Here is a 16,292-nt window from a genome sequence, read left to right on the forward strand (position 1 = left end):
GGAGGAGGGGATTCATGGAAAACAAGAGCAGACAAGTCGACGTGGAACACCACCGAAGGCACCAACCAAGGGTGGTGCCCCTTAGCCGCCATTACCGCCACCCTCGACACGTGTCACTTCCCCATGTGCCTCGCACTGTTGCCACGTGGATATCGTCCCCACCCGTGCCGCCATCCCGTTTGCCATCGGTCCCTCAGGACTGACCGCCGACGTGTGATGACACATCATCATAACCATAGCCACGTCAGATCACAAGGTCTTTCTGATGGTGCTGATCCATGCATGCGAAGAACAGGACGCATCAAATGTGGATTAACGGTTTTCGAAAAGTCTGGTCCCTTAACCATTTGTCTGAGAGATCAAAGCGCAAATAACATTGGGATGTGACATTTATGAAGCAAGGAAATCATGCCATTCATTGCTTACTGACGATGAAAACAACCACTGAAACAGAATATTACACACATTTACGAAGTGTCAGACCGTCTCAGGAACATGATCAAGTACTTATGAAACATGCACATGCAAGGATCCATGCAGTATTTACACTAACACCCCTTTGAACAATTGCGTCTTTTGATTTCCCATTATTCCAAAGAGGATTTCCGAGTTTCGATTTATATCAGATCATAGATCAACCGGGAACCCGAACGTGTTCTCTCCGCTGTATGTGACGTAGAGGAACCCGTCTTCGTCTTTCTTGTCGTCGTAGATCGTCGACATTATCGCCCCTGCAACAAGTTCAAGCACCAACACGGCATAAAAACAAGATTTTTTTTAGAAGAAAAACGGTCTAGGGATTGTAAGGCAGGATATACCTGTGGGAGGAAGAACGTTGTCTACAAATATGAAGATAGCCTTTTCGGCGCTCAGTTGGATTCTCTTCCGAATAACGTAAACAAATTGGCCGACCGTCAGGTCAGCCGGGACGAGGTACCTGCAGATTTCGACAATGCGGTTGAAGATTATCCGATATTTCAGATGATTAACAATCTTGTCCAACGCATAATGTTACTATGATCGACAATGCGGGTGAAGATTATCCGATGTTTCAGATGATTAACAATCTTGTTCAACGCATAATGGTACTACGATCGAACGGATCTGGCTTACTTTTTCTTGTCGATGTTTGGAATGTCGCTTTTCTCCGCCTTCTCCACGATTACCTACGACAAAGCAAGCGAATTCTCATGTGATCAATATGGGCATTGATTGATATTTGGTCTTAACCTGTTATCAGCCTCTCTGCCAAGACAAGGGCAGGGTTCACAACAGAGGAACAACAACTAACACAGCTTTGTCTGAAGCCTCATGGGCTTAGACACAGATCAAAGTTATAGAAGATATTTCATTAGATTATGGATCATGTAACATTACCCTTTCACATGGAACATAGCATCGATTTTCACATGGGCTATGGTCGAATGATATCAGTGCAAAAACTAAATAGAAATTTTCTCAAGACCCATGTTTTGAAAAACAGGCAGACATGAGAGATGATAAAATACGAAGACAAAACACATAAAAAGCTTACAGGGATCCTGTCAGGGTACTTCTCCCTGATCCTTGCAGCCTCAGCCTTCCTCTTCTCTGCGCACAATCGCCCACGAAGCTTCATATACACACACACACACACATACATACACCAATACATGTATATGTTGTATTGATCGGAGAGTGAGATCACGATATATAGTCAACAGAACAAACGAAAACACATACCGAAGTCATGATCCAACTTGAAGCTGCCTTTGTTCATCTTTCCCTCGGATTGCTGCAAACAAGATTCCAAAACCGACCAGAATAAAAAAAAATTACCCAGTAATTGAAATATGAACTAAGCAGGAAAATTTCAATCAGAATCTAATAATACATCTAAATTCCGCCAAAAAACTCCAAATCCCCAAACGAAACCCTAATTCAACCGGCACCCACAACGGATTTCAGAAACGAATAAGTTACAGAATCCGCTTCTTCAGTTATTTCCTCGTAATCCCGGAGAAATCGAGAAGAAGCTAAGAGAAACTCACGCCGATAGATCTCGGAATGGATAAGGATAAAACTCTGGAAAAAAAAAAACGGACTTCTTCCTGCTTTTTTTTTTTAATGTTCTGTTGTTAAATAACGTGAACTTCGGGTTAGCTTTCGCCGCAGATAAATACAATAATATAGTGTATGATGTATCGTTCTTTTAACGTTGACCAAATTCTTGTAACGGTGCATATTTTAGTTTAAGAAAAAATTTAAATTGAATAGAATAGAATGATTAAATATCCAAAACTTAATACTCTATATATATATAATTCCGCTTCAAAATTATTTGTTTAAAGTAAATCGAATATTAACAAAATACGATTAAATTTCACAATGATTGCATCGCTCCAAAAATTGGCCCGTTTTGAGTGGAGAACACGTTTTAGTTACATTACCCTTGGCCTTTTGGGCCGATTATTTAAATTTTATCTCACGTAGCCATTATTTAAGTCGTATTGTTATTTAATTAAAGATGGCAGTTGGAGTAGCGACTTTTCTTTGTAGAAAATGCTCCAATTGGAATATTCTACAGTAATAAAATAAAGAGTATTTAATTGAAAATAATAACATAGTTTAAAAAGGATTAATAGTCAGAAAGAGACAGCTTTTCTTTGTGGATCAAGGCCCATAATTGATGCAACCAAATGATATCCGTTAGGCCCACTAAAATGCTAAGTATGGGCCCACATTTTCTGTTATTTCTTAATCGAAACAAACACATTTGTTTTTTTTTTATCTAAACCCATATAATGTCAATCTCCATTTCAATATAAATATGATTTTAATTTTTTTTACATATTTTAAAAATTTTTGAAAAATCATATATATCTTTATTAAATCATATTCTCAGTAATATTTTATTAAAATTTGATATTTTTAATTAAAAATAGAATTAGAAATAAAATTAACTAAAAAATATAAAATAACAGCTATTTAGAACAAAAAATAATCTCTAAACGATATTTATATTGAAACGGAGAGTACTAATAATGTAGATGATGCCACCTGGGCATTCAAATTTCAATGTTGTATTGGGAAAATGAAAATCCCACTGCTGCTTATCTCGTCTCATTTCTTAATACAAGTACGTAAGGTTTTAAAATTATAGTAACGACTCGATATTTTCGAAATTTATTTTTAGATTTTTAAACATTTATATCAAACTATTTTTATCGCAAAAAAATACTCCCTCCGTTTCAAAATATTTATAGTTTTAGATTATTATCCATGTTTCAAAATATTTATCATTTTACATTTCCAATATATTTTTTAAAATAATTTCCAATTTTATCTTTACCAAATTCCAATACATTATTAATGATAATATTGTTTTTATTATTAAATAAAAAATTCCAATACATTATTAATGATAATATTGTTTTTATTATTAAATAAAAGATATATATGATTTTTATTTTTATTTCTAAAAAAAATGTGAAATAAAGTTAAAACAACCAACATTTTGAAACGTGAGTATTATATAATATAACCGTCAGTTTAAAGTCGTCACCATCCTAGATTTTGTTTGTATGACACTAACTTTTAAATTTTAATAAACTGGAGAAAAGCATCCAATGCAATCTAGAGCCACACGATCTAGTAGACAGACGATCTGAGCCGTTGGTAGGCTTGTCTCGATATCTTCAAAATCTCCAAAAAAGCCAAGGGCACCTGCAGAGTTGTTCCCCGTAATTACTGAAATACCCCTGCGTCGTCCCAGGGGTGTTTCGGGAACTCTAAAAAATAAACAAGCGAACCATCTGCGTCAAATTCAACTTTTGTTCTGCAAGCTTCCATTGGTATCCGTAATGATTTTATACAGTGTTTTCGTATCTACGGTTTAAATTGCTCTTAAAGTTAGTGGAACATGGTGTGACACAATTTCGCAAATGGGTATGTCGGGGGGCTGGATTTCTCAGCCTGTTTGTTCACCGAGAAACGCCGAGAAAATGAAGGAAAACAGAGAGAGTGGAGACACGCGCTACGTGGTAACGATGACAAGAAGATTACAAATGTAGATAAGTATATATACAGACACTTAGCCACACAGAAAAAGGGGAAAAGGAAAATACTCAGAAAATGAAAGAAAAGGAGAGATGATAAACAAAGGAAAATAGAGAGAGAAAAGTCCAGAGATGAGAGAGCATCGATGGAGACCCGCTTTTACCACTTTTACATGTTGCACGCATCCATATCACGGCAGAGAGATGAAGAAAAGAGATGATTATTGAGAAAAAAAGTGGGCGCCAGTTACAAGTTTTGAGCTTCTGCATGTGTTCTTCTTCCGTACCCAAGCTGTTGAGTCTCTCTCTCTCTCCCTCCCTCCTTTCGTAATCTTATTTGTTCTGAGATCTAGGGTTTACTGGATTTTCACTGTTTCCATCTGCTCTGATCGATAGTTCCTTAGACCGAATGCCATGCCCCTACCCTTTGAACAATTTCAAGGGCAGGGGGGTCTGGATTTCTCCTCACTATGTTCAGATTCTTCCTTGAAAGACAAAATATGGGCAACCACTCAGAAAATCGGTGGAGATTTCTCCCATGTGGTCGGAAGTAGTAGTGGTTTCTCTGAGCCGACGTCTGCTCTCGACGGTCTGAGAAGTCCGAGCCCTCTCGCTTCCTCCTCCACCACCGTGCTGTCTTCCTCCCACGGCGCCACCGCTGCCGTCTCCGTCGCCGATGAGAAATGGGGCCAGATTGGCTTGGAACATCTCGACGGTGATTCGCCGGGTCATGAACAGAGCATCGTCAGGTTAATCATGGGAGATGTCGGAGACCCGGGTTTCGGATTCGGGGCTCTGGATCCAGGATTCGGGTTTGGGTCCGGCTCGGTGATCGACGGCGTTTATCGTGGCTTACCGCTTCAAGCTGTGTTTCAAGAACAGCCCGCTGAATCCTTTGGGGAGAAAATTCAGATTACGAATCTAGAGGCTCTAATCAACCAAAGTTCGGCACTTTTCTCTCCGCTGTCGAACTCTCCATCTTCTCCGATGGCAAAGCATCTCAATTTTGGTCCGAACTGGTCTCAGCCCGATTTTCACCAAAACCAGAGGGCTTTACCGTTCTCGGATCCTGGTTACGACACGTTTCATAGTCGCCGGCAGAAACCGCCTCCGCCTCCGCCAAAATTGGTCTGCGACAGCCAGTCGGCAGTGATCAACCAGCTGTTCAACGCGGCGGAGCTGATCGGAACCGGCGGGGACCACGTTATCGCGCAAGGGATATTGGCGCGGCTCAATCACCACCTCAACAACACTATCTGTAACAACAACAAGCCTCCGTTTCAGAGAGCGGCTCTGTACCTCACCGAAGCACTCTACTCGCTCCTCGTCTCCGACTCTGCGATTTCTTCACCCCAAAATCTGATTTTGAGAATCGCTGCTTACAGGGCCTTCTCAGAAACGTCTCCGTTCCTTCAATTCGTCAACTTTACGGCTAATCAGGCGATCCTCGATTCCTTGGAAGGGTTTGATCAGATCCACATTATCGATTTCGATGTTGGGTTCGGTAGCCAATGGGCTTCTCTGATGCAAGAACTCGTCGGAAGAAACAGAGCAGCTCCGCCGTTGAAAATAACGGCGTTTGCTTCTCCGTCCACATTCTCTGACGAATTAGAGCTCCGTTTCGCTGAAGAATGCCTTAGAACCTTTGCCGAAGAAGTCGAGATTCCGGTCAAGATCGAACTCCTCTGTCTCGACCTGCTTCTGGACCCAATTCACTGGCCTCTGCGCCTTCGCTCGTCGGAAAAAGAAGCCATCGCCGTGAATCTCCCCATCAGCTCCGTTATCTCTGGCTGTCTTCCGTTAATCCTCCGTTTCCTCAGACAAATCTCACCAAACGTGGTCGTTTGCTCCGACAGAGGCTGCGACCGCAACGATGCGCCGTTTCCAAACGCCGTGATCCACGCCCTTCAGTACTACACCTCCCTCCTCGAGTCCCTGGATGCTGCAAAACCAAGCTCCGACGTGGCGGACAGCATCGAGAGGCTCTGGCTGCAGCCGTCGATGCAGAGGCTGCTGGTAAATCGGCACCACTGGACGGAGAGAGCGCCACCATGGAGGAGCCTCTTCGGACAAGGTGGGTTCACAGCGTCGAGTGTGAGCCACGCGGCGGAGGCACAGGCAGAGTGTCTGGTGCAGAGGAGTCCGGGGAGAGGCATCCACGTGGAGAAGAGGCTGTCTTCGTCTTCCCTTGTATTGTGTTGGCAGAGGACAGAACTTGTTTCCGTCTCCGCTTGGAAATGTCAGATGTAAGCTCATCTCCATGTTTTTAGTCTTAGTTCTGTGTTTTCAATGTTAATGGTTTCGAACACGTGTCCTTGGTTTAACTGTCTAAATATAATATTATGAAAACGAGCCTGTTCTTGAACCGGCTTGCTCTCCCCTGATGCTTAGAACCAGAATCTCTCACGTTTTGCAATTCCATGGCCGCCATTAACTTCCTGAAAAGACAGCCATTTCAGCAAAGTTCCATGACAGGCCAAAGAGGCTCATGGAATCAGACAACTGGCAATGAAACCTTCAAACCACTTGATGCCTCTTGGTCATACTGTGTTTTTCGACCCAGACACTATAGGGAGTGAGTGTAACAACACATCAAAAGATTCGGAAAAGCATAAAGTTACCTCCTTTGAAATGTCATCGTCAAACCCGCTCAATTCAGCACCGGCTATGGCAGAAACACGGATCGGGGGCCGTTTGGGTTTGACTCGAAGGCGATACTCGAATCCACATTCGGAATGAAATGGGATTTTCTTGGAGGAAGAACGGCAACGACATGAGCGGAGAGAAGTAGCTGAGAGCGGTATAGAAAGGCGACGTTGAAATGAGAATCTAACACAAACAAAAGAAAAGGAACGATTTTTACGAAGAGGAGGGAATTCACCGCATCGTGATGCCGGTGGGACGGGGAGGCTTTGGATCGTGGTTTTGATTACTCGTCGCGACCTTTGTACGGTGGAGAGGTTGTTGGATGGGAGGGGAGTCTGAATAGCACGCGCTTCTGTAGACGCGTGGACGAGCAACTTGGAAATTTCCCTTGAACAAGAATCTTCGTTTTTTAGCTTTGAACACGGCAGAGCACTTCTTGCTTCTTGCTTCTTCAGAACCGAACTCTCCACATGTTGTCGGACACTCTCGAACTTGTCCCAAGAACTCGCAATTATAATCTCTACTCACAAATACAAAACACGAACTGTAATGTCAGTTCTAAAACAATCGGTTTCCCAGAAAGAAATAAGTCATCGGATCACAAATGGAAAACAACAAGTACAGATTCTACAAACAAACAAAAAGTGAACGACAACACAAGAGATAATGTTCTACTGAATTCCCAACTCTGGTAGTTAACCGCTGATGGATCTGAAGCTTCTTCTTCTTTTAACATTTCAGATTTCACGGGTGAGAGCTTCAACTGATGAACTAACTCAGGCGGCGTCATGTCCTCTTCAAAAGATATCCCAAGATTATACCGATTAGTCCAACCAGAAGAACATACTTCACCGAGATACCACCACCGTGACTTCTCTTGCTTTGGCGCCTCAGAAGCTCCTGCATACCGGATTTCGGAAATTATCAGGATATAGTGATGTGCTAAGAGCTATAAAGTGACCAGATTTACCGGTATGGCAGTGTTTTTCTCAGGGTAAATCAAGAAAAGGAACAACCCAAAAGCAAAGGAAAAGGCTAGGAGTTTAAGGAATGACGAATTAACATAGAATTCTTTGCTTTCATGATCATCAGATATGCATCTGGAAGAAACTCATTCCGAGACACGATATGAACTTGCAACTGGCAAGGAGGACCAAGTGACAGTTACTTACCAGTTCTTGTTGAAGATTCTTGTTCAGTTGAAGGGCAGAATTCTTTTCTACGGTCAGCTTAGTGATGAGGGCTCTGGCCTGAAAAAACACACATCTCTAAGCATTACTCGACTAGTTCTTGATACTACATCAACACCCTTTTTCAAAGACCATTAAAACATTGCTTATACATAAGTCATGAAGGGAAAAGATGTCGTAAAACAAGGAACGATCATTGCTAGTGATAAAACCAAAAGAGTTTAATATTCAGCTAAGGAGAAAATGAATCTTTCATGATGTCAAGAGAGACCAACTACAAGAGTTCATCATATCAATCAACTAAAGAGACGAATAGAGAAGCAATATGAGAATACCTCAGATGAGTTCTCTCGAGGCTCAACCCTGTCGATGCTAGATCTCGGTACCTAAAATTAACCAGAAAGAAACATGACGAGTAACCTCTAACGGAGCCCTAAACTCTAGTTTTCAGCTACTTGATTCAGGTTGTGTAATGATCTACTTACAGTGAATTCAGAAGCATTCTCGTTATCTGAAGCTGAAGCCCTTGGAGAAGAACCTTCTTCAGAACATTCTTCTTGGACTGGTGATGGTGGTCGAGGTGGAGGGACATAAATAACTCTCAGCTTAGTTTCCTCCACCTGATGCCCTGCCTCTTTGCTAAACTGCAAAACCCAATTCATTACAAAAAAAAAAAAAAAACAATCTGGTTTAACTTCAAAAAGAAACCAATGATCCGTCAATGTCAGTACCATCTCTGGAGTAACATCCTTTGTCGTGGCCCCGGGATTTGCCACTACACCTTGGAGCAAGAACTTGTCCTTGCACTGCATATCTTCCGGAGCTTCCTTCTGGGCTTGCATCGTCACTAAATTACACCAATCAAATTCATCATTTGACCATACATGATGATATTTACAGAAGAAAAAAAAAAAACCCAATCCCAGATAGCTTGAGACAGAGACAGACCTGCAACTTCACACGTGGACCTCGGAAGAACAACTCCAGTGTTCGGCTTAACACAATACTTTTTAGGGTTCGTGGTTTTAACCTAAAAAGTACCAACAAAACCGTCATAGGCACAAATCTTTATGAAATTACACAGATTCCAACTAAAATCGGGGGAATTGGAAGAAACTATGCAAAGGGTTATCACCTTGAAGGCCACGTAATTGTCGGTCTTGTTTGTCAAGTATAGAGAGCAAGAGATCTGCTTCCTCAATTCAACTGCATCAAGTTTCAAACCAAAATACAAAATCATAAACACCCAAGAGGTGGATCTGTAAAGGAAGATTCTTTACAAAATTGGAAAAAAAAAAAAAAAAGCTTACAAGGAAATTGAAGGTCTAGAGGCTCGACGGAGAGGAGATCAAAAAAAAAAAAAGCTTACGAGGAAATTGAAGCTCTAGTGGCTCGACGGAGAGGAGATCGCCGTTACCCATTCCGTTAAAATCGCCGGAGACTTAAACGATCAAAACCAAAGACGATTTCCCGGCGGAGAGAGAGTACGTAAGCGTGGGACAGTGATGTTTGTCTTGTTTCATTCCCTTTAGATCTTAGCCTCAAGTCAGGGGTATTGTCGTCTTTTCGTCTTAATGCTTACATAGATTTGACCAGCGAAAAACTGTTGCAACGTCACTTGCACTTTTGAATCCATAATTTACGAGATTACCCTTTGAGATGTGTAGATTTTCTTTGGAACATTTGAGGTTTTTTGGTCATATTTAAAGAGTCGGTCCACATGAACTCGAGCTGTTGCAGACGATGATTCCGTATTGGATAAGCAGACGACATCAAACAATTCCATGTTGTGAATTGAATATGTGATTATATAACATCTAGAGCGTTAACTTTAACTAAGACGAGTGGTGGTAGGTGAAAATATCCTAATAATAACGATAATGCCATTGACGGCGGTTTCATCAAGGAATGGGAATGGGGGAAGAGAGATGAACGGATCGGACGAGATCGGCGTCGGGGAGATTTAGCGGCGGGAGAGAGAAATGGCTGTAAGTGGAGCTCCCTCTCCTCATCTCCCTCATCGTCATCAGCGCCGCCACCGTGTTCCGGAATATTCCTTCTCCGGCCACCGTCACCGCCGCAATCGAGCTCCCTTCTCTCTCCTCCGCCGGAAACACGGCGTCCATGGTGGTTTCCCACTCTCTCACTAGCTTCGAGACAAGATCCGTCTTGAAGAACGGTTGCCGGATAACCTTCTGTATGAACGGCGATCGAAGCACTCCTCCCGTTCGCTTGTCGTACTTCTTCAGTATCTTCGCCAATCCTGCGGACCTGAATGTCTCCGATCAGAAAAATCGGAATCGATCTAGAGATAGAGAGAGAGGAGGAGGAGGATGGAACCTGTGTAATTGATGTTGCTGTAGTTGACGAGAAGGACCATCTCGCCATGGAAGTTGACGATGTCCTTTCTGATTTCTCCCATGACTTCCCTAAACCTCTCTTCCGAAGAGTGGGTTCCGTTTGGGCCCCACGTCTCCATCACCCGCTGAATCCCATGTTGCAACTCCTACATGAGCCCATATCATAATAATATAAAGACATAATTTTTTTCTTTCACGCCGATTTCCCATTTGTCTTGTAAACAAGAATTAATGTACAAAAGCTTACCGAGCCAGCCGAGCCGAGCGAGTTGACTCGGCAAACGCAAGAAAAGATTTGTTTTGCATGTATCTAAGCTCTATACACAAAGTATTCTAATGTTTATCAATTACTGAGAAAAATATAAAATATACATACAATTATGAATATAGATATATATACACACACCTTGTGGCGGATGATGAAATCCTCTTCTTGTTCGACGAAGAAGGCATTGAACTTGTCGATCTCGGAGTTCAGGGAGTGGACGAAGGAGACCTCGCCGGCCTTGTCGGCGGCGGACGACGAGATCTGACGGACCATATTCTTCAGCTCTTTGTACCTCAAGAACTTGTCCCTCCACTCCGGCAACGTTTCTTGGACCTGTTCCTTGATCCTCTTCCCGAACTTCATCGATCGATTACACGCGGAGTTAACCCAACGAACAAAATATCGACTTTAACAAAAAAATAAATAAAAGAGAGGGAAATTAATTAACCCTATGGAATGATCTGAAGAGAGAAAAGGGAGAGGATATATAAGAGAGAGAGAATGGTGATGAGGGTGCGGGGGATGGATGTGAAAAGGAAAGAGAATATGAATGAGCATATGCCTCGCTTGCTTGGAGGCGTGACGAAGAGTATTTGTGGGCATTTGTGAAAAAAGAGGCAATGGAAGTGGTTGAAGTGAAAGGGAAATCCTCGGCATATTCGGTTATTGAGTACTGTGTTTGGTCTTATGTTTTCTTTTTTCTTTTTTAAATTATTATTATTATTTTTTATTTTGACCGGACCCTTAATGGTACGTTTTGGTATATTATAGTATGCTTACTTCATGCCCTCTCTCTCTAAGGTATAAACCCTATAAATTAGGGTTTGATCCCTGAAATATTTGCTCTCGAATCGAGAGATATCTGTGTTCAGGTAACTTCTTTAATTGCTTTTATTTGTCAGGATCCTCAATAATTTTATAAACAAAAGCATATATGTGTATATAGCAGCATCATGAGATCTAATAGTTTGTCATATTAACCAGTTATTATTAAACATTAATTGGATGAAGCAAAACACTAATAAAATACACAAAACTTTTTTTTATTATCAAATAAACTAAAATAGTAAAATAAAACTAAAAGTCATTTTTTTTCATAAAACAAGTTCATTAGAAATTGAATCTGAAAGTAAACCTAAATAAAAGCTGAAATCCAACATAATATATGTATTCAATATAAAAATGCAAATTTAAAAATAATCAATCCAAAATTCTAAATATTGATTCTAATCTATATGTCAAACAATATGATGAATTGGGGGAATACGCACTCTATCTACTGGGCATTTTTCTATGTAAAAGATGAATAAGCGGTGACCAAACATGGAAAAAATAAATTCGGTTACTATCATATTTATATAAAAAAACAAGAGAGAGAATATAATAACAATTCACGGAAGCATATGCGAGATCAAACAAAGAGGATGAATGATTTAATCTTACATCTATAATCTCTTATATGCATACATATATATATATGATATTTCTATGGCCCAAGCATTAACCTGACGATCGATTCCATTATTCTTATATATATCCCACCAATACCAATATACGATGCCCTCACGTCTAAATCCTATTTGGTTCCATCCATGCAACCATTGCTTACTTGGACTTTTTCTTCCTTTCCTGTTTAGGTTTGGCGAGTTGGGTAAGTTGGTACGCAATTTTCTTTAACAAGTAAACTGCCATTGCACATAATTTCCATATGCTTTTAGAATTGGATCGTATATCATTTCGATCTAATCAACAATAAGTGCAAGGAAAATGTAGTTATCGTGATGCCCATATCGATTTTTAATTTATGATGGAGGGTTTGTGTAACCAATTTTCTGTCGCTCATCATCCCATAAAGATGCATTCACGTGGATTTTAGAAAAATGGTCCAAGTACATCATCAATGCATATATGCACACACTGATACACTTTACAATACAAAATAGACAAAACACGGGTTAAGTTCTTGAAGCGTCCAGGCCTAAGTTAAAAATATTTGGGCTCTCATATGATCAATCAGCCCATAAACTTTCAGTAAATAGAATATAAAATTTGGAAAATATTGACGAATGTAAATTTACAAGAGGAATCGTTATTACTAACGATGGAAATGAAAGGGCACGAGGGATGCATATCCTCCAAATAAAATTTCATTTCATAATTAATAATATAGTTTACAAATAATAAAAACATTAAAGACATTTTTATACGTAAAATTTATTGGAATATAATATTCATTTGGTAACAAACACTTTCTAGAAAAACAAGAGAACAATGCATGAAATAAACGGTGCATACGTATATATAGACCGTGTTGAAGTATTTGTGAGAGTTGGTCTCGGTCTTCCAAGTCCCTCGGCCGAAATTATAACCAAAGACTTTAATTTCTTTACCAACATATTTCTGTTGGTAACATATATATATATATATACATATATACACGTATATATATATATATATATATGTGTGTGTGGAAGTATGGTATATATAAAACGTTCAAAATGAGAAAAAGGTTGGTCCTTTGACCGATTCGCCTTTTTGGAACAAATCTTTTATGTGTATTGTTGTTTCCTTTGCCGACGAAGTCGTCATAAGGAAGCGACGTAAGTTAAGAGTTGTGTTGTGTTGTTCCATTCTCCTTTTGAATTTTCAACCCACACCCAAAAATCAGAATTCGTAATGTAAACTATACGGCTACGGCGAATTTATTTTCGCATAATTTTATCAACTTTTGATATGTGAATATGGTTTAAATCTAAATAAAATAAAACCAAATGATTTTAATAAAAACTCAATACATGCGAATGATTTTAATAGTACACGTGCATGTACATGCACACACATATATATATATATATATAGAATGTGTGTGAGATTTAATTTCCAGAGATTTAAGATTTTATTTGAATAACGTTAATGAATTGTCATGAGAAATTTCACGTAGCCTTGAAGTGTTTTTAATATATATATATCATAGGTACGAATAATGATGATCATACAAAATGCATGACATCTACACCAACTCATGATTACAGTTTCGGCTGACAGAACAGAACCCATCTGTGACTTGGAGCAGCATGCTTCACAGTAACACACCTTGTCTTTGTCCCCTTTATTTAATCTCAATTAAATCTATAATTTAATTACTCTAATCGCCGCCGTTCTTATGCTTAAAACTCGTTCCCTTGTTTCGTAACCCCTTCGGTTTCACACGCACGCTAAGTCTACGTTAGGGTTAATTCTGTTTTTAAAAGAAATGCCCCATGCATCTTCTATATTTCAATGCTCATACGTTTTCAAAATATTTATTGCGTTTCTTCTATTGTTGTTTTCATGAGAAGATAAAAACAATGCGTTGATCATAGATGCATCATTTATTATGTGATGCGATGAGATTTAGATGTTGTCATTTTAGGGGATGTGAACATACATATATATAACTTAATTCCAACCCATTAAATAGGGTATCGGGAAATTTAAGGGTAATTCCTTAGAATTCGATTCAAAATCCGAGGAGATCGAGTGTTAACCCACGTTTCGAATGAAAATAATATGATTGATAATTATAATATTAATATATAATCAGTTGTGTGAATAAAAATCTCATCCGCCGGCAGGGAGTTTCGTTGAAGAGGCCACGTCGAAGTCATTTGGACATTTCGATAAAGGAAAACTCAAAGCATACAAAAGTGTCAGATGAATGGAAAGCAGTGTTAATGGAAAGCACTTGTCACCATTAATTGCAGAAAATCGAAATGAAACATTAATCTCATTGTGTAATCTCTCCCTCTCTCTCTCTCTGTTGGTGCATCGAGTCAGAGAGGCACTTTTGTCACGCCTAACCAGACATCTTTTGCTTCTTTGCTAAACCACACACCATCCATCTCTCTCTCTCTCTCTCTCTCTCTCTCTCTCTCTCTCTCTCTATCTCGAATGCTTTTAATGATGCCAACCCAAACAAAAGATTACAAGAAAAAGTCAACTAATATTACCATCCCATTTATTTATCCACTAATAATGATAATAATACTTGCATAAATATTTGCTTTTCGGTGTAACGAATAGTGGGTGCTGCCCATCTAAATCATACCGTGGTAGATACGTTGGCTCATCGAAATGCCACTTCTAATGTTCATGTTTGTGTACAGTAATCAAGCTGTGTAATCAAAGGGAGACCAGTGAGGAAGAAAAGACACGTTTCAGATACGAGTACTGGAAGTTGGTGTCAGCCTCAGGATGCCGTACGAGTGGCTCTGCGACAAGCAAAGGCATCAAACTGAGACAGAGAAGATACCGAGGAGGAATTTCAAAGTATGACTTTCTGGAACAGTTGAGTTTTCGCTCCTTTGCTCAGTAACCCCAAACGCCGTACCTTCTTCTCTCTTCTTGTGCATGTCAGTGGCTACAGATTCCATTTTCTGCTAACTCTGGTTGTAATCCAACAAATGGGTGTTTCTGAGGAAATTGGTATTGATTTTTAGAGGGTCGTGATTGGTTTTTGGTTTCGGTAAATCTGAAATGAAGTTTAAGTTGGTGGGCAGATGAAACAGAAATCTGATTCTAATGTGAAAATGAATCAAAAGGGTTAGAAATTAGAATTAGACTAAGTGGTAGACGTGAGTTAGGCTCGCCACGACGTGAGGAGGAAGAATATGAAAGGCAGTGGCGTTGGGACATGTAAAAAGCGGCTTCTTGAAATTAAATAAAACATGAAATTCGAGCTCGACCCATCAAAAACAAAATATAAAAAAAAAAGTTTCGAACTTTGCAACAAAAAAAAAAAGACTTTTTGACAACCCGAATCACGCAAAGTCTGTTACCTTTTCTCAGCATTCATCGAACACAACAGAGACTTCGGCTTGGCTGGTTTCATCATCTTCGGTCGGCGCAGGAAGGTTCAGATCAATAAACCTCCGATTCGTCAGGGAGGCATCTTTATCGACTCGAAGAACGTGATTTTGATTCGAACTGACGATTCCGTGGGATCTCTTGTGACCTCCCAGAGCTTGTCCCGACGGGAAAACCCTAAGACAGATCGGGCATTCGTGGATTTTCTTCTCTGCAACCGCATTTCCAACCTCGTACTCTGTCGCACGTCGTGGATGCTCTGTTCTGCAGACCCTGTTCTTCTTGTGGCTCGCCCTGTGTCCACCCAGTGCCTGATACGATTTGAACACTTTATCGCAAGTGTCGCACTTGTATTTGCCTCTTGCTCTGTTCTTGCTTTCTCTGTAACCTTGGGACTCATCCATGTCGTTCTCTTCTTCTCCGTGATCATTGTTATCTTGATCTTGTACCTCTCTCGACTTGCTCTTCTGCTTCCACTTGTCCCTCGACAGCATCATAAGACAAAAGGCGAGATCTTCCTCCGTCGTCGTGTCGGAAGCCGAGCTTAGATGCTCCGGCTCCGTCCTGAAACCGAGTTGACTCGTCCTCGGCTTCTTCACGTTGTCCTGTCCGCGGCTGTGGTCAACATCTAACCCTCCGAGTTTCCGGGTCCGCTTGGATCGTCTCCGAGTCGGGTTAATCCTGGACGACTCGGTCTCGCTTTCGCCGTCTTGAAGGAGAACAGAGCCATGATCAACGACGGGGAAAGCGAAATCCGGATCAGCAACCAGAGTGCTCCTCTTTCTGTTCTCTCGCAACCCGTAAAACTCTCCGACATGCCCATCATCATCGTCGTCGTCGTCGGAAGAAGCCGAAGAAGAAGAAGCCGAAGAAGACGGAAACAACCCACCAGACTCGGACTCGTCACTGAGCGGACTGGGTCGCTCATCTTCATCGACATCGAACC

At 40.6% G+C, this 16,292-nt stretch overlaps 5 protein-coding genes across 13 annotated transcripts in view; 1 reads left to right on the forward strand and 4 right to left on the reverse strand.

The window, feature by feature from the left end:
- Positions 1-389: 389 nt before the first annotated feature.
- Positions 390-2,141, reverse strand: LOC104802466 (autophagy-related protein 8e). Of its 5 annotated transcripts, none has more exons than XM_010526089.2 (6): positions 2,031-2,141; positions 1,723-1,774; positions 1,535-1,590; positions 1,114-1,166; positions 819-937; positions 390-731 (listed from the first exon to the last, which is right to left on the reverse strand). In XM_010526089.2, exons 2-6 carry the CDS (start codon positions 1,757-1,759, stop codon positions 628-630), a joined length of 369 nt encoding a protein of 122 aa, XP_010524391.1. In that variant the 5' UTR covers positions 1,760-1,774; positions 2,031-2,141; the 3' UTR covers positions 390-627. The 5 variants fall into 5 exon arrangements, with proteins under 5 accessions (XP_010524391.1, XP_010524392.1, XP_010524393.1 ...); XM_010526090.1 differs by lacking the exon at positions 2,031-2,141 and adding an exon at positions 1,874-2,024; XM_010526091.2 differs by lacking the exon at positions 2,031-2,141 and adding an exon at positions 1,936-2,015.
- A 1,860-nt stretch (positions 2,142-4,001) lies between these two features.
- LOC104802467 (scarecrow-like protein 22) lies at positions 4,002-6,421 on the forward strand. Its single transcript, XM_010526094.2, has one exon. It carries the CDS (start codon positions 4,452-4,454, stop codon positions 6,285-6,287), a length of 1,836 nt encoding a protein of 611 aa, XP_010524396.1. The 5' UTR covers positions 4,002-4,451; the 3' UTR covers positions 6,288-6,421.
- A 771-nt stretch (positions 6,422-7,192) lies between these two features.
- LOC104802469 (vesicle-associated protein 1-2) lies at positions 7,193-9,390 on the reverse strand. Its single transcript, XM_010526096.1, has 8 exons — positions 9,243-9,390; positions 9,009-9,079; positions 8,822-8,903; positions 8,605-8,720; positions 8,359-8,517; positions 8,209-8,259; positions 7,856-7,933; positions 7,193-7,583 (listed from the first exon to the last, which is right to left on the reverse strand). The coding sequence occupies exons 1-8, from the start codon at positions 9,292-9,294 to the stop codon at positions 7,470-7,472; spliced, it is 723 nt and encodes a 240-aa protein (XP_010524398.1). The 5' UTR covers positions 9,295-9,390; the 3' UTR covers positions 7,193-7,469.
- LOC104802468 (SPX domain-containing protein 3) lies at positions 9,287-11,037 on the reverse strand. The gene is made up of 3 exons (XM_010526095.2): positions 10,640-11,037; positions 10,214-10,379; positions 9,287-10,136 (listed from the first exon to the last, which is right to left on the reverse strand). The coding sequence occupies exons 1-3, from the start codon at positions 10,862-10,864 to the stop codon at positions 9,775-9,777; spliced, it is 753 nt and encodes a 250-aa protein (XP_010524397.1). The 5' UTR covers positions 10,865-11,037; the 3' UTR covers positions 9,287-9,774.
- A 3,240-nt stretch (positions 11,038-14,277) lies between these two features.
- LOC104802471 (zinc finger protein ZAT4) overlaps positions 14,278-16,292 on the reverse strand; it is a 2,589-nt gene continuing 574 nt past the window's right edge. The window contains exons 2-4 of one of the 5 annotated variants that reach the window (XR_770052.2): positions 15,319-16,292; positions 14,871-14,953; positions 14,278-14,751 (exon numbers count right to left, since the gene is read on the reverse strand). Coding sequence is in view for 4 of the 5 variants with exons in the window: in XM_010526100.2 (XP_010524402.1) it covers positions 15,325-16,292 (968 nt within the window). In the remaining variant the exon portion in view is untranslated. The other 4 variants (XM_010526100.2, XM_010526099.1, XM_010526097.2 and 1 more) reach the window with 4 other exon arrangements.

This window comes from Tarenaya hassleriana, unplaced genomic scaffold (assembly GCF_000463585.1).
Source record: "Tarenaya hassleriana unplaced genomic scaffold, ASM46358v1 Cleome8, whole genome shotgun sequence".
Lineage (NCBI taxonomy): Eukaryota > Viridiplantae > Streptophyta > Magnoliopsida > Brassicales > Cleomaceae > Tarenaya > Tarenaya hassleriana.

Bases quoted from the DNA above. Each gene is read 5' to 3' on its own strand.
- LOC104802467 (XM_010526094.2), top strand. From the start codon at position 4,452: ATGCCCCTACCCTTTGAACAATTTCAAGGGCAGGGGGGTCTGGATTTC.
- LOC104802468 (XM_010526095.2), bottom strand. From the start codon at position 10,864: ATGAAGTTCGGGAAGAGGATCAAGGAACAGGTCCAAGAAACGTTGCCG. The intron at 10,380-10,639 runs GTGTGTGTATAT...GGGCTCATGTAG, and splicing joins ATTTCATCATCCGCCACAAG to GAGTTGCAACATGGGATTCA. The intron at 10,137-10,213 runs GTTCCATCCTCC...TCAGGTCCGCAG, and splicing joins CAGCAACATCAATTACACAG to GATTGGCGAAGATACTGAAG.
- LOC104802466 (XM_010526089.2), bottom strand. From the start codon at position 1,759: ATGAACAAAGGCAGCTTCAAGTTGGATCATGACTTCG. The intron at 1,591-1,722 runs GTATGTGTTTTC...GATTGTGCGCAG, and splicing joins CAAGTTGGATCATGACTTCG to AGAAGAGGAAGGCTGAGGCT. The intron at 732-818 runs GTATATCCTGCC...AACTTGTTGCAG, and splicing joins CAACGTTCTTCCTCCCACAG to GGGCGATAATGTCGACGATC.
- LOC104802469 (XM_010526096.1), bottom strand. From the start codon at position 9,294: ATGGGTAACGGCGATCTCCTCTCCGTCGAGCCACTAGAGCTTCAATTT. The intron at 8,260-8,358 runs GTAAGTAGATCA...GGTTAATTTTAG, and splicing joins AGAATGCTTCTGAATTCACT to GTACCGAGATCTAGCATCGA. The intron at 7,934-8,208 runs GTATTCTCATAT...GTGTTTTTTCAG, and splicing joins CTCGAGAGAACTCATCTGAG to GCCAGAGCCCTCATCACTAA.